The 14,516-nt window shown below is 42.0% G+C and overlaps 1 protein-coding gene across 4 annotated transcripts in view; it reads left to right on the plus strand.

The window, feature by feature from the left end:
- Nucleotides 1-5,220: 5,220 nt before the first annotated feature.
- PHF20L1 (PHD finger protein 20 like 1) overlaps nt 5,221-14,516 on the plus strand; it is a 66,247-nt gene continuing 56,951 nt past the window's right edge. For 3 of the 4 annotated variants that reach the window (XM_037048577.1, XM_037048579.1, XM_037048580.1), the window contains exons 1-2: nt 5,221-5,506; nt 7,570-7,689. In XM_037048577.1, the coding sequence (XP_036904472.1) occupies nt 7,607-7,689 (83 nt within the window). In that variant the 5' untranslated portion in view covers nt 5,221-5,506; nt 7,570-7,606. The remainder of the gene's footprint in view (nt 5,507-7,569; nt 7,690-14,516) is intronic. The other variant, XM_037048578.1, reaches the window with a different exon arrangement.

Genomic DNA, 14,516 nt, shown 5'->3' on the forward strand with positions numbered 1-14,516 from the left:
TATTTGAAGTGTACTCATCCTTCAAAAGGTATTTCAAGCCCCACTTCCTTTGTGTGGTCTTCCTTGATTTGCTGAGTCAGAAGGAGCACACCCCTACGGTGCATTGTCCCTATTCCACATTGATTAACATCTAGTTTTCTGTTGTACTTGCTTGTTTCTGTATCTGCCTCCCCATCACGGCAAGTCACCTCAGAATTGGACACCTAGTTAGATTTTTCTTTCTGTTCTGTCTGCATCACCCGTTTTCTAGCATTAGGTAGAACCTCAGTGTAAGTGTGTTGAATAAATCAACAAGCAAACGAAGGAAGAACGCACGCAGGCATGCCGTCTGCCATCTCTGGGGGTGCCACTGGACTGCAGCGAGCTTCATTCTCAAGGAGAATCATGATCACTAAGAGGTTAAAGGTGTTGACTATTTGGTCACTGTTAATTTGTACACCTGTCAGGTTCTGTTGCCTACCCTCTCCTCCCCCAGCTTTAACAACCCCTGCAATGTGTTCCTGCATTGTAGGGACTGCTTCTAAAAGTGAGCACTGAAGGAATCAGGAATGTAAATATTAAGTCAATCTCTCCCTAGATTTGTGTCTCATTTGGTTTGCCTTTCTAGCTTTGCACACCAAGAGGAGTATTCTTTGCTTTGTTGGATGGCTGTGAATTGTGATTTAGAGTTGGTGTAAATCAGTTGTAATAAATCTTATTTTTGTTGTCCAGCTTCCATTCTCTTTCTTTCAACTAACAGCACCCCAATTTTCTTTAAGGGTCCAACTCATTCCCATGTGTCAGCCCATGAGGGCCATTCTTGACTTCTACCTGCCTAGTTGGAATTGGACTCAGGTCCAGGATAAATTAGTACAAGTCGCTCCCGTGGCCACCATGCTTGGTTGAGAGATGGGCACCTGACTCAATTTAGGCCAATGAGAGAATGACTTTTAGGACTTGTTTTTATTTGATCAGGCTGTGTAACGATAAGTCTAAAGCTGTTGTGGGCCCAGATGAGGACCCCAGGAATCAAGCCAGACCATATGAAGCAGAGTGAAAGGTGTTTTAATTTGAGCCATGCCCCAGAAGTCAGACTTCTCCCCTTTCCCATCTTCCTTCCATAAATAAATTCCATTTATGCTTAAGTCTGCTTGCATTGAATTCCAGTCACATGCAACTAGAAGACTCCTAGCAGATGTTTCAAAACCTTCCTGTACATAAGAATCATTTGGGAATGCTTTTAAAATGCAGATTTCCAGTCTCCAAACCCAAGATACAGGTTAGGGCCCAGAAACTTGCATTGTAACGAACAGCCCCAGAAGGTCTAATATAGATTGTTGGTGAATGGACACACGAGAAACACTGGTACAGTTCATGGTCATTGTAACAGTCAACCATGAAAATCAGAGGAGATAAGAAGTCTCAACCAAACACCTGAACTAGCCCACGCTTGGTCTTGGTAGGCAAAGGGGAAAATCCATTGAGGAGTCAGGAATCGATTCCATAGTCAATCCCTTCCCATTTAGGGGAGGGAAATCTTTACCCTATTTCTCGTTCATATTTCATCCTGGGTTAGGCAGCATGGTCATATGTCTCGGTTTGCCCCAGGGCTGCCGGGCAATCCACCTGTTGTTCTCGAGTAATCATTGATAGCACTTCCTTTCACCCTTAAAAGTGCCCAGGCTTGGATGAGACATTTCGTGGTCAGCCCATTGCTTCAGGGCAATCTACACAAACACACACACACACACACACACACACACAAAGAAGAAGAAGAAGAAGTTTTTCATCATTCAGGCCTCTTGCTACATTTACAAGCTTTTGCTGAGCCATATATGTGTATAATGACTTTTGTTAGCGGAGACTGACATCTTAAAAGCCTTACTGCCAAGTCTAAAACTCTTAAAAATCTCCAATAGCTTCTGAATAGTATATGAACTTCCAGTAAAAAAAATAAATGAATAAAATAAAGTTGTCTAGACTGTCCCCTCATCCTTAGAATTTACTCACTCCAGGAAGGCAGGGCAAAAACCCAGAAACCAATGGGAAATAGAGCGTGTGAGCAGGACCATTTCCAAAGACTTTAAGCACCTGGAATTGAGCAATGTGCCAAAGTTGTCTAGTACAGCAGTTTAAATTTTCACTAAACTAGTTCATTTAAAAAAGCTTTGAATTGCTTTGATTTACTTCATCGGTGGTAATTATAAATATTAAAGCAACACACAAAAAATAGCTTTCTTGTGTTTTATATGTAATCAGGGGATATCGAGTATTTAGTTGTGACTTTTTCCTCCCTTAAAGTAGGTGTATACTATTGTTCAATATTCCAGGAGATTTTATGGTTCCATTTTCATATTTTAATGTTGGAAGACTTTAGTTCAGTGATTTCTGCCTAAGGACTGTTGTTTCAAGATAATTTGCCCAAACTGCTTGTTTGGTTCTGTTCAAACACAGCTGCAAGTTCTTTCTTTCTATATTCAGAGATGGAGTGACTGATGGATAACATGAACCATCTGGATGGGGGTGTGCGGGTGGGGGAGGGGAGGGGCCGTAGCAGTGCACAGCTTCACTACATGGTTGGGGCATCCTCTTTAGACTTTTCTGTACCTGGTAACCTGACCCTAAACCTGACCTTTGACTCTGCATGATCTACAGAGGCAATGGTAGCCTACATGAGCTAACCAGTTTCATTAGACTTAATGTCCCCACTTTGGAGTTAATATTATGGAACACCCTCTGCACTTATCTGAAATTAAGTTCATACATGATATCATTAATGTGTGCATGTATGTCTTCCTAAACATTAATACAATGACATAATGTAATATATGAACAAACTTTATGGAAATGATTCATAATAAAAATAACATATTTCAATTCATAAGTGTCTGGTCATGATCCATAGAGACATAATAAAGTGGCTGAGCGCTTGAATCAAAATTGAGGTTTACCCCGAATGTAACAGCTACAAATGCAAAGCAATACTGGCCCTTCTGTTAGTGCCTCAAATGCTGTGAGTAGCTTTGCCATTGGTGACATGATTTTTAAAAATGGGATGAACTCTTGGGAATGTTCATAAAAAGGACAATCTTCCCTCATATTCCACAGAAGCTTTTCCTGGAAAACCGAGTGTACATTAAAATCTTGCAAAGATACTTTGTTCTTACACGTAAAACTGAGTTCTGGGCTCAGACCATTATAAACAGGGTTTTCTATCTATTTCTCCATTATAAACAGGTTTTTCTACATGAATGTCCAGAGGGGCACTCAGAAGTTGCGTATGGGCTGGGGTAATTGTTAAAGATATAGGAGGCATTATGCATTTCAGCACGTCTAGCAGTCCTGGGCCTTCATTACTAACCTGCAGCTGTGCCTTCCCCCAATCATGTGACAACTAAAAATACACATGTCCCCATTCTCAAAGTGTCCTCTAAGGGGATGGCATTAACTCCACAGAGAACACACCTATACATAGAGGGCACCCAAGCCAAGGATCATTTACATAATGATCTTCATTTTTTTTCAAGCTGAATTGCTGGAGAGTTTCCTTGTTAATTTCCAACTTAAATGAAACAATGTGTTTTTCAGGGTAGTTTGGTGGATTCTCAAAAAACAGTGGCTAGTGGATAGAATCTACGTACCCTTTGTGTATGTATTTTATTTAAATTACAAACAGCCTTAACTTTTCAGTGATGCACAACAACAGATAGTTATTTTTTCTCACTTACTGACTTGTGAGTGAGCAGGGATGCTAGCCAGGTTTAGTTAGTTAACTCTAGGCTGAAAGTCAGATATTGATCACTGGACTGCCGAGCTGTGGGAGAAAGCTTTCCTTATTTTGAACATCACTAGCAGCATCTTGTACATGGTCCTCAGTTAGAGACTAATTAGCATGGCTCAAAACAGCCCTTTAGCTGCAATGGAGACTGGAAATGGAAGTTGCTAACACTTTTATATTATTTAGTGCAAGGTTGACTCTGCCTTCAAGACTGATAGGGTGGTGGATCTGTCAGTTAGTTGGCTTAACTTATGTTGTGTGACATACAACCTCCCAAATCTCAATAGTTTAAAACAACACAAATTTATTTTTTATACTATATATCAGGTAGAGATTAGCAGTTGGTTCCGGGCTCATTACATGGGTACACCTAATTCTGAGGGTGGAAAGTATAATCCCGTTGCATTTCCAGAAGATTCTGGAAACACATGGTGTAACTACGATGTGAAATTTCCTAAACATGGAAAGGGAGTTCAGATGTTGGGCAACCAAAATACATGAGGACAAATGTCCACTAGAGATTGTCTTATGTGCCTTTTCTATATATTCCCATGGCCAGTTCAGCTCAGTAGCTATTGGTAGCATAGCAATGAGTGAATGTCTGTTGAATAAAAGGATGTGAATATGGTTGTTTAACTTTTCAAAATTCACTATAATTGAAGCTTAACAAGGCATGCTTTGCTATTTTAACTCCACACTGCAAAGCATGATAAATATAAGTGTTATTTGTATGCAATGTTGCATTTAGAAAGCTTGAGAGCTTGAGTAGTACACTACTTGAGCTTGAGAGAAAAAAAAAAGACGCTTCATTCCAACAAGGCTTTGAATGTATTCATTTGTCAGTTTCCTCTACAGTGGGGACACTTTCTTTTGTGCCTAGTGCACAGTTTGGGACACGGTAGGTATTCAATAAAAGTAGTTCTGCTATCATTTGCTGTGTAGTATTGGGGAAGTCACACACACATCTGAGTAATATTGTATCTGCCTTTTGTACTGTAAAGATCTTCTAGACAATTGTGTGATTGTGGTTATGTGATGCACTTATAGCACAGTGCTTGCCACAAGGTATTCATTCAATAGAGGTTTATTGACTTTGTAACAGTAACCATTTGCTCTATTTTTAATGTGGAAAGGGCTGGACATCTAAGAAAGCGTGTAATGCATTTACATAAGTTTGCTGGGGTCGAAAAGTTGTGAGAACCTAGTTTCCGTCAAATGCACACTAATAATATTCAACAGGCTTCGTCCAGATCTATCAAAGGTCAAACATTTCACTGCTGCCAAAGGGCTCCCCAAGCTCTCCTCCCTTCAATCGCTAACTACTGCCCCGCCCGCTAGCTGTCAGCAAACCGCCGCAAACCCCGCCTCCCAAAGAGCTACTCCAATCGGCTGCGCGGCCCGGGCCCAACCCTCGTGAGTCACAGGCGCTCCCAGGCCCGCTTCCGGCGCGTCGCGGGCGGCTGACGTCGCCAGGGACCGGCGTCGCGTCTGGGCTGGCCGGCGGTGGCAGCGGCGGCGATGGCAGCAGACGTCGAGCGGGCTTGAGGGTTCGGACCTGCTCCCTCCCGCCCGACCCGTGGCCCGACCCGTCTCAGACGTCCCAGTTTGGTCCACTCCTGCTCCCTCCCCGGCGCTGCCTGGGCGGAGGCGGAGTTGGAAGCCGTGGCGGAGGCCCGGGCTGGCCGCCCCACTCGTGCCCCGGCTCGGCCCCGGACGGCCCGACTGCTGTGCGGACAGGAGGCCGAGTCGGTAAGAGGCGGTGGCAGCTCGGCTTGGCGGCCGCCCGGCCCCACCTGGCCACCCGCCCGGGACTACGGGACGCTGGCGTCTCTCTCCGGCCCGCTCCCCTCCCGCGTCCCTCCCCAGGACTCGCCGCCCCTATTGTCTGGGCGCCGCCGCTCCCTCACCCCTCCCTTCCTTCCCCGCCCCCCCCCCACCCGCGCTGAGGGCCGGACGGCTGTCAAACCTGGAGGCGTCTCCTTGCTCCCCGCCAGCCCCGTCTGAGCCTTTCCTGCCAGTCTCCTGACACCGTCCTCCCGCCCCGCGTCGCTCCCCACCTTTTTTTTTTTTTTTTTTTTTTGGCTACGCAGCCATTCTCTGACCAGTGCTTCACTTTCCCAGGGTAGCATTTTCTAGCTCAGTTTCTCTTCCCACTCAGTTGTCATCTCTCACAACCCAAAGCATCCTTTTCTCCCGCTAGTTTTGCTTTTCTTACTGTTTTTACTCCTCTACGTTCTCTCTGTCCCCTTTTCTCTTTTTGCCCCAAGCATCCTCCCCCCACACACACACTCTGTTTTACTTTTCCTTAATTCAAATCCTTCCTAACCCTCCCCTCTCCACCCAAGAACAGGGAAATCTAGCCTTTTCTGTTTACTCACACCAAAATATCACTAGGGAATGGTAAGCCTTAACTGTGTTAATTCTTAGGGATGTTAAGTCTGAGCCTAGAAAACCCCTTAATAAGTTCTTGCTGTGATGAACAGCAGAAAGGTTGATTAGATTGCTATCCAGGCATTTAAGTAACTGCCTTATATGTTGCAAACTGACCAGACCTCTATTAAAAGTATTCATATTTTTGTTCCTTTTACACCAAATAACCTTCTGGCCAAGCTTCCTGTTAACTTGAATGCACTAAGCTTTGCTTGCTGCCTGGGATAGAAGGATAGTTTCTCTCAACTAAGAGTACTTAAGTTTGATTTTACATATTTTTATGGCAAATATTGGTGTTATTTTTCTTTCCCTTACCTCTCAGATTTTTTCAGAGTAAAGGACGGTTGGTTTTTATGTTTTTGTTAGATTTCATCCCTTTTGAATTTTGACCAGACCATTAAAAACAAATGTGTGTGTGGTTCTTGTTAAACTGGGAGGGAGCATTGTCATTTTAGTAATGGTAAATACCAAAGGTTTTAGGGGTCCTCTGCACCCCTGACTACCTGTTGTATTTTGATAAAGCTGGCTTAACATGCATGCATTCGTATTGTTGAGGCACTAGGTGCATAGGGAAAAAGAGGCCACCTCAAGTGTGCTGGGTGGCCCGCGTGGCCAAAAGGATAATAAAGACCCCACACAGCGCTCTGGAGGCGCTCTGGAGGAGAGACGCAGCTCTGTGGTTTTCTTGTTCGAATGTTGCAACCGCTGTGACCCTCTATCCCGAGGTTCTGCAGAAATTCTCAGATTTAAAAAATCGCCGTCATTGTGGCTTATTGAATGTGAGGTGTAAGAAAGAGATTTCCTTTGCAACTTTATGTTAGGTTAAAGTTACTGAGTCCTTTGCTACTGAGGTGGGAAATCGTAAGTCGTGAAAAGCCCTAATCACGAAGGAGTTATTGAAGTCTTCGGTGGCAGAGGGGTGTCTGCTGCCTCTCCCTCTCCGCATGTGCCTCAGTGTCTCACCAAAAGTTTTTGTATTAAAAGACACGCAGTAAATACCTGCTGAAAAGTTTGCTTAATTTATTCTCTTAAGAATTTCAGTACTTGTATTCTAGGGTGTTCAGGCGTCTGATGTTTCAAAGATGGAAAAGCATTTTCAGTTGTTTTTGTGGAGAGTTTTTTTTGGTATTTTCCAAGTTAAAATTTAAAGCATTGTAACCATTAGCTAGTTTTAAGGCCTATCTATATCTTGTTTTTAAGTAGTTAATCTTTCTAATGCCTTTAAGTTGTACAGTATTTCACCAGGAGATACTGATAATCATCATTCAAGGTTCTTAAAAGCCTGTCAGTTATTTTAACTTCTCTTGTAATGTTTTTAAATTTTTGTTTAATTTGTTACACATTTTGTGCATCAGAATCTAACTGTTTTTTTTCCTCTTGAGGTAGTGAAAAGAGAATACCGAAGAATAGGATCTCAAGATGAGTAAAAAGCCCCCCAATCGTCCCGGAATCACTTTCGAGATTGGTGCTCGTTTGGAGGCACTGGACTACTTGCAGAAATGGTATGGAAAGTACGGAGCTCTTGACTGAAAGCGTAGTATTTGTAGTCTTACATTCGCTGCTGGTTCGTTGCTGTTTTGACAGTAGCAGGAACACATTAATGTGTTCACATTTTGAATATGCATATACATTGCTTTTTAGTTTTCCTGCTCTTCAACAGACTTTGTAGATTTAGCTTTTAAACACTATGGCTAGTCAGAGTCATTTTAGTCACCATCATGTTAGGTGTTTGAGAACTGCAAATAATTAACTAGGAAATGAGATATAAAGAGTATCTGTATCCTTGTGTACTTAACACGAGCTGTATGGTGGTGGGAGGAGGGAGGGGGTTAGTCCAGATAACCAGCTTCCCAAGTTTGGAATAAAACTTTCAAAACACAGGGTATGCTGATGGTTAGCACAGCCATTATTCACCAGTTCAGCAAAGACCAGAAAGCACTTGGCCTCTTTCCCTGGAGAGCAGCGGCCTACAGGCAGGTCGTCACTGTCTATGCGAAATGGGCAGCCCTCTCAGACCTTCTCCTATTTCTCCTTTTCTCCTGTGCAGGCCGTCTGTGATAGGTGGAGTTCAGACACCCCCACCCCCCTCATAGTGGTAGGAAAAATCAGTTACATGGGGTGAAATTACTGCCCGGAAAGGTGGGACACAACACACGGACGTCACCGGACCGCAGTGGGATAGCAAGGGTCCTCTGTCCTCATTCGGCCTCGCTGGCCCCTAGGTTTCTCTGAAACTTTGTGTCTAGTTGCCCTTCTCAGCCCTGTACCCTGAGAGGGGCATTGGGGGGCTTCTGTCCTGGGGGTGGTGCTGCCTCAGCCCCTCTCACGCCTGTTTGTTCAGCACCTGGACAACAGTCTGCCGGCCTTTCTGACATTTTCTCTTGCTGTAACTCCCATCAGGACACAGTAGGCATTTTGTAGATTTGCCTGTGACTGGTTTGTATTTAGTCAACTTCCTGGGCTGTCAGTGGCAGGTGGAGAAATCTCGTTCCGTCATGTACTTGACTTTGGACCAGCCAGGGGTTTTTCCTCTTAGTTTCTGGCACTGGAACTCCCCACAGGTCCCTGACCCCCAGGCTCATGGCCTCTGCTTCGAGACAGTGTGAAACTGCAGTGTGAAGTGGGAAGGCACAACTTTGGCCCCATTCTCTTGAGCTCCATCGCAGTGGTCCCTTCTTTGTAGGGGACATAATTGTTACTCAGGTGGAAAGTGTACACAGCGGTTCCCAGGAGGGGCTTGGGAAGCACCTGGGGACCAGGCACCAGCGTCCCTCCTGGTTGAAAAAATCACCTCTATACATTGCCAGGTGCTTGCTGGGGGATCTGACACGCTCCTGATTGAGAGCCGCTGCATTAGACCCTGCAGCAAAAGATGCTGGTGTCGTCAGCAACGGGCCCTCTTGGGGTCTGACTGACCAAAGGAAGCTTTTTACTCTGAAGGCACACTTTTTGAATCTCTGTGTGATGTAAGAGTATGAGAAATATTACTTCTTACTTTGGTGTTAATCTGAAGTTCTTTTTATTTTTTTTAAATTACTGACTTTTTGAATCATTACTTAATTCATATTAATATATTTTCTTAGGCTTTCAAACTGACAAAGGTGCAGTTGAACTAACACCCACTTTTGGAGAAGCACACAGCTTGTTAGTGTTCTCAGTGACTCTCAGGGATGTTAGCATAGTTAACTTTGGTATTAGTGAGAAATCCTTTGTGATGAACTGTTTACTTATTCAACAGTTGTTAAATCAGTGACCCGGTAGTTAAAGTAAAAAGATTATAAAAGAGAATCACTTTTAAAGTTCAGCCTGAGTGTACTTTTAGAGTATTTGGAATTTCAGAGAACAAATGAAAGTTGTAGCTTAAATTTTCATTGTCTTACGCTTCTCACCAAGAAATTTTTAAGTGCTTAGGTAGGGTGATAACATGCATGTATGCTCACTAAGTTTAGATTTAATTTCAGTGACCCCAATAATAATGGCCTCTCTAAGTAAACATTAACCAAAATAATTACTGGAATTTGCCAACAGGTTGATTTTTTTATGTGCTTATTTATGTGAACATTTTTTAGCACTCTGCTAAATGTTGACTCCTTAATTAAAAAGGAATTAAGTGCGTTATGTCTACATATCCCAGGCAATTGAAGGAAATATTGTGAGTTTATTAATGTCAGTAATCTCAAGAACTAGTTAGACCCAGTGATCCTATAATTTAGTATTAAAGTGCTTTATTGTAGGACAGTAATTAATTGCTAAGATGTACTGAGTTTTATACAGGGCACAAAAGTTGTTCAATGAGACTTAACAGATTTTATTTCTAAATGAGATAAATGTTCACATTGTCCCATTTTTTAAGGGCCATTCTGTATTTCATGTAAGTTTTACATCTTTTTGCTTTAATATCAGGTAAAGGTATAGAAGCTTGAGTGCCGAGAAACTTTGATATTCTTGTGAGGGCAAAATAGTTAATCCCTGAAAATACCCTGAAATAAGTCCCCTCCTTTTCGTGACCCTCTCTCCCTACTTTCTTTCGGAGTCTCTTCTGTTGCACCCACATTGAGTGCATAGTCTTCCACCTCACTCATCCAGTCGGGAAGGTATTGAGTCCCTATTTGACATACCTGTCTCTTGAATGGTTACAGGAATTGGATAGGGAGAGAGGAGCAGGAACGCAAATACTACTTACCGTCACTGCACTCAGGACCTTTGGGATAAGTGCTGTGTCTGTCGTTAGGGAGCTAGCTTATCACACGTTGGTCCGTTGCCTCTAAAGGGAAATGCAAAGGGAAAGTTGCAGTAGCACCTGAAATGTGGATTTGTCCTACGTGTAAAAAGCTTTTCCTGTATCCAAAAGGAAAAGAATTTTATTATGTGCCCTATAAATAAAAGGATAAGCTCTCAGTTTGGTGGATAGAAATAAACTGAAGGTTAAGTAAGCTCCCACTTTTAATTTGGGGTAGCTTTGGTTTAGTAGGGAGACTCAATGTATTTTTCTTAGGAAAAGTACATCATTACTGTTTGAGTGAGTTATATTCCACGTTTTTTAAAGTTCATAGAGATATTTGAGCTTTGAAAATACACTGTACATTTATAAGTAGTGATTTATTACTTACTTTTTAAGTAATCTTACAGCTCCGTTCGAACACTCATTGATGGTTTGGCTCTTTACTGGCACTAGTGAGGGCCAGTCCCAGGAACCCACTGCGAGAAGCCAGACAGCTTGAGTTCCAGCGCGTGGTTTTTGATTCCTGGGTTTCTTCTATACCAATTAAACGTAATTCCTACTGAGTAGTGTGGGCTGGTTGAATTTTTAAAAATTTTGTAACTTTACTTAAAGCATTTAATTTCTTTCTTAATAGCCTTTTAGTTTACAAGTCCTTTAAAAGACCTTTAATATTCGAATGACACAATCAGCCATTTCCTCTTATCACCGTCATATTCTCCACCATAAGCTCCGGACGCCCAAACGTTGACGTGTCCGTTTTACACCCTCTTTGTGCGGCAGCATCATGAGGACGGACATGGGTACAGGCTGTTGACATAGGACTATGTTTAGGGAAAGGAAGGGTTGAGTTGAAGTTGTGTTGGAGACACCTTAAGTGGATTCTAAAGACCACAGAGGCAGGTTCCAGTTCAGACTGTCACTTTCAATCTTGTAAACAGTGGTAAGTCCTGAACTTCGTTGGCTTGCCAGTAAAATGGAAGCAGTGTTACTGGCATTTACTTACAGAATTATTTTAAGGATCAGATAAAATAATGTTTAAACTTGCTTCAAATTCTACGCAATCATTCATAATTATAAAGCACTGAGGTAAATGCAAGCGAAGATGGAAAGTTGAAAAATAAATCTTTGGGGATGTGAAGACTTAAGTGTGTATGTTTTTAAATGTAGCTTTAGTGTGAACATGAGAATGGCCTGGAATGTAAAAGGAAAATTATGTCATTGCAACAAACTATAATCCTTTTTGAGGTGATAAAAGCTGTGTTTCTCTAGAGTTTTATAGTTTACAAAGCACTCTTGCAAATATCAAAGTATCTAATCATTCTACATAGTGTTCAGTAAGAAAAGTGGTAAAATCAGACTGGTTTTGACTGTTGATGTAACTTCTGTCTTGTGACTGAAATTAAAACAGTTACTCTGTAGCATGTGATTTAATTAGGAGAACAAATCACGTAGTGTGCTCTGTGTTACTCGTAAAAGAAATTTGAGATACAGCGTCAGCTTAAAACATTCAGATAAGTTATGCTCTTCTGACTTTTGGGGAATATTTCTCTCCTGTATTTAAAGGAAAGGAAAATGAAAGATTAAAAAAAATGCAGAGATGTCTCCAAGTATCAGAGTTTGATAGAACAGTATAAATTTGAATTGGCAAATGCTGTTTCCACACATTTGGAGGTTTTTGAACTGTATGGAGCATTTGCAAATGTGCATTTTTAAAATATTCGTGAACGGAATTTTAATCTAGTGGGAAAGTTGAGGAAATTTAGATTGTAGAAAGTACAAATACCTTCTAATTTAAATAATAAGAGTACATGCTTTCTGAATCAAACGGGTTGCTTCTTTCTAATTGGATTTAGCTATTCAGAAGAAAACAGTAGGGATAAGTTGTATTATCTATACTTGGACAAGAACGCTCTCGAAAATACTATGCAAATCAAATTTAAAAACAAATCATATTTAAATTAGGTGAGTTTGAAATTTGTAGAAATTTGAGTCACTACCTTTGAAAACTCAATTTCAGCTGTAGATTCAGAAACCTGTGTAATCACCTTTATACGTGAAAATAACTCCTAGAAATCTCGTCCGTGGATTCCAGATTAGGGGCCTTAACTGCCAGGAATTTCAGAGCCGACTTGTAAGTGTGTTCTGCCATGAACTAACTGTGACTTTGAGAGTTACTTTTCTGCTTGAATGTCCTTAAAAGTGAAGGTGTGTGACTTACTAAGTGACCTTTCTGTTCCCTTACATTAGAAACTTAAATTTTTCATCTACTTTCCACCTATAGGCTGGTGACAGATTTTTAATGTCACATGGCCGTATGTCACAGACTTGAGGGAGAAGTAGGTGGGGGGGTCATGTGTAGTTTGACTGCTGTCACTGGAAGACGGCGAAGGTGAAGGACGTGCAGAAAGGTGAGTGCATTTTGGAACAAAATACAGAGGTTTGAACTGTTTGCAGGTTAGCAGTGTTGGCAGGTTACTGCCCTTTATCCAACCTGCCCTGTCATTTCAGTGCTTTTCCATTAATTGTTTAATTTTGAAGTTACTTACAATCATAACTACTGATTTTAAGAAGTATATTTGTCCAGTACGATACTTTAGCTCCCTAACTTTCTGTGTGGTACCAATCACTTTGTTAGTAATCAATTTACTAACAAATTGATTCTCTTACAAAGTTCATTGATACTAAAGTTTTTCAAGTGATTCAGGTGAAGTCTGGAAAAGGGATTCTTAAACTTGAGTCTGCCCGAGACTCACCCAGAGAGGGTCTGTTGGACGAATCGGGTTGCTGGGCCCCACACCGGCTGCTCTGCCTGCGCGGGTCTGAGGGAGCCCGTTACGTACTTGTGTTTCTGACAAGCCTCCGGGTCGCGCTGATGCTACTGGCCTACGGACCACACGTGAGAACCACTAGTCCATACCGCATAGAATTGTTCACCTGAACATAAAGTTTGTGAGGTGAATAGTAATGGAAATATCCAGGATTTATAATCTGGTTTTAATTCTTTATGTTAGTTGGAGGAAACAAGATGTAAGTGCATCGCGAAGTGATGCATGACCCAGAAATACTTTTTTGCTTTTTCCACGTATTGGATCTGTTGACCTGCTTATACTTTGATGTGCTTCAGTTTTTTTCTTCCTCTTTTTGCAATTTCCAGCCCTACCTGGCCTGGTAGTTGTTGTGGTTCAGGTCCTTACTGCTAAAGACAAAACACTGACCGTGGTTTTAGTTAATTGCGGATTGACCTTTAAGAGAGATGATCTCTATGATGATTTAGGACTTTAGAATATATTCATTAAGTCACTTGAATTTTACAAGAAGCCTGTCAGGTAAGGGATGGTCATTACTAGTTTAGAAGTGACAGATTTGATGTTTTGTGATGTTAACTGTTAAATTCCAGTTCATCTAGCCAAAAGAGTCAAGTCCTGCAGCCAGGTCTTTCATCTTCAAGTCTCATGATCTCTTACTACACCCCTTTGCTTCCTACATTGATGCCCCGAAGCTGTGAGGCTCAGCTCCAAGAGCACGTGGTCTCCATGTCCACAGGCCATCCTGATTCATGACTCGCCCTAGTGATACACAAGTGTTGGCGTTTGAAAGGGCCTGAGAGTCCGGTATGCCCATGTCACTTTCGTTCCAGGGAATTGCAGCGCTCTGTGAGGCTGGTTAATTTCAGGTCTGCCTACTCTAGAGTCTTCCTCTCAAGCTTAGCTTCAAATCCAACCTCCAAGTTGATGATTTCCTAGCCTCCTTCATAAATGCATGATAGTGTAAAGTCCAAGAACCTCAGGCTTTTTGTGCTGGGCTTTGTGTATCCATCTAATGGCACAGGCTGGGCCAACAAATAAGACAATTCTGTTTATCTGAATTTTTAAAAAGTTTTTTTTGAAAGTAAATATTTTTTAAAGATTTTATTTATTTTTAGAGAGAGGGAGGGAGAAAGAGATACATTGATGTTTGGTTGCCTCTTGTGCACCTCCTACTGGGGACCTGGCCTGCAACCCATGAATGTGCCTTGACCTGGAATCGAACCAGGGGACTTTTGGTTCGCAGGCCAGTACTCAGTCCACTGAGCCACACCAGCCAGGGCCATTTATCCAACTTTTGGTT

Source organism: Sturnira hondurensis, unplaced genomic scaffold (assembly GCF_014824575.4).
Source record: "Sturnira hondurensis isolate 20B ecotype Veracruz unplaced genomic scaffold, ASM1482457v3 Scaffold0006413, whole genome shotgun sequence".
Taxonomy (NCBI): domain Eukaryota; kingdom Metazoa; phylum Chordata; class Mammalia; order Chiroptera; family Phyllostomidae; genus Sturnira; species Sturnira hondurensis.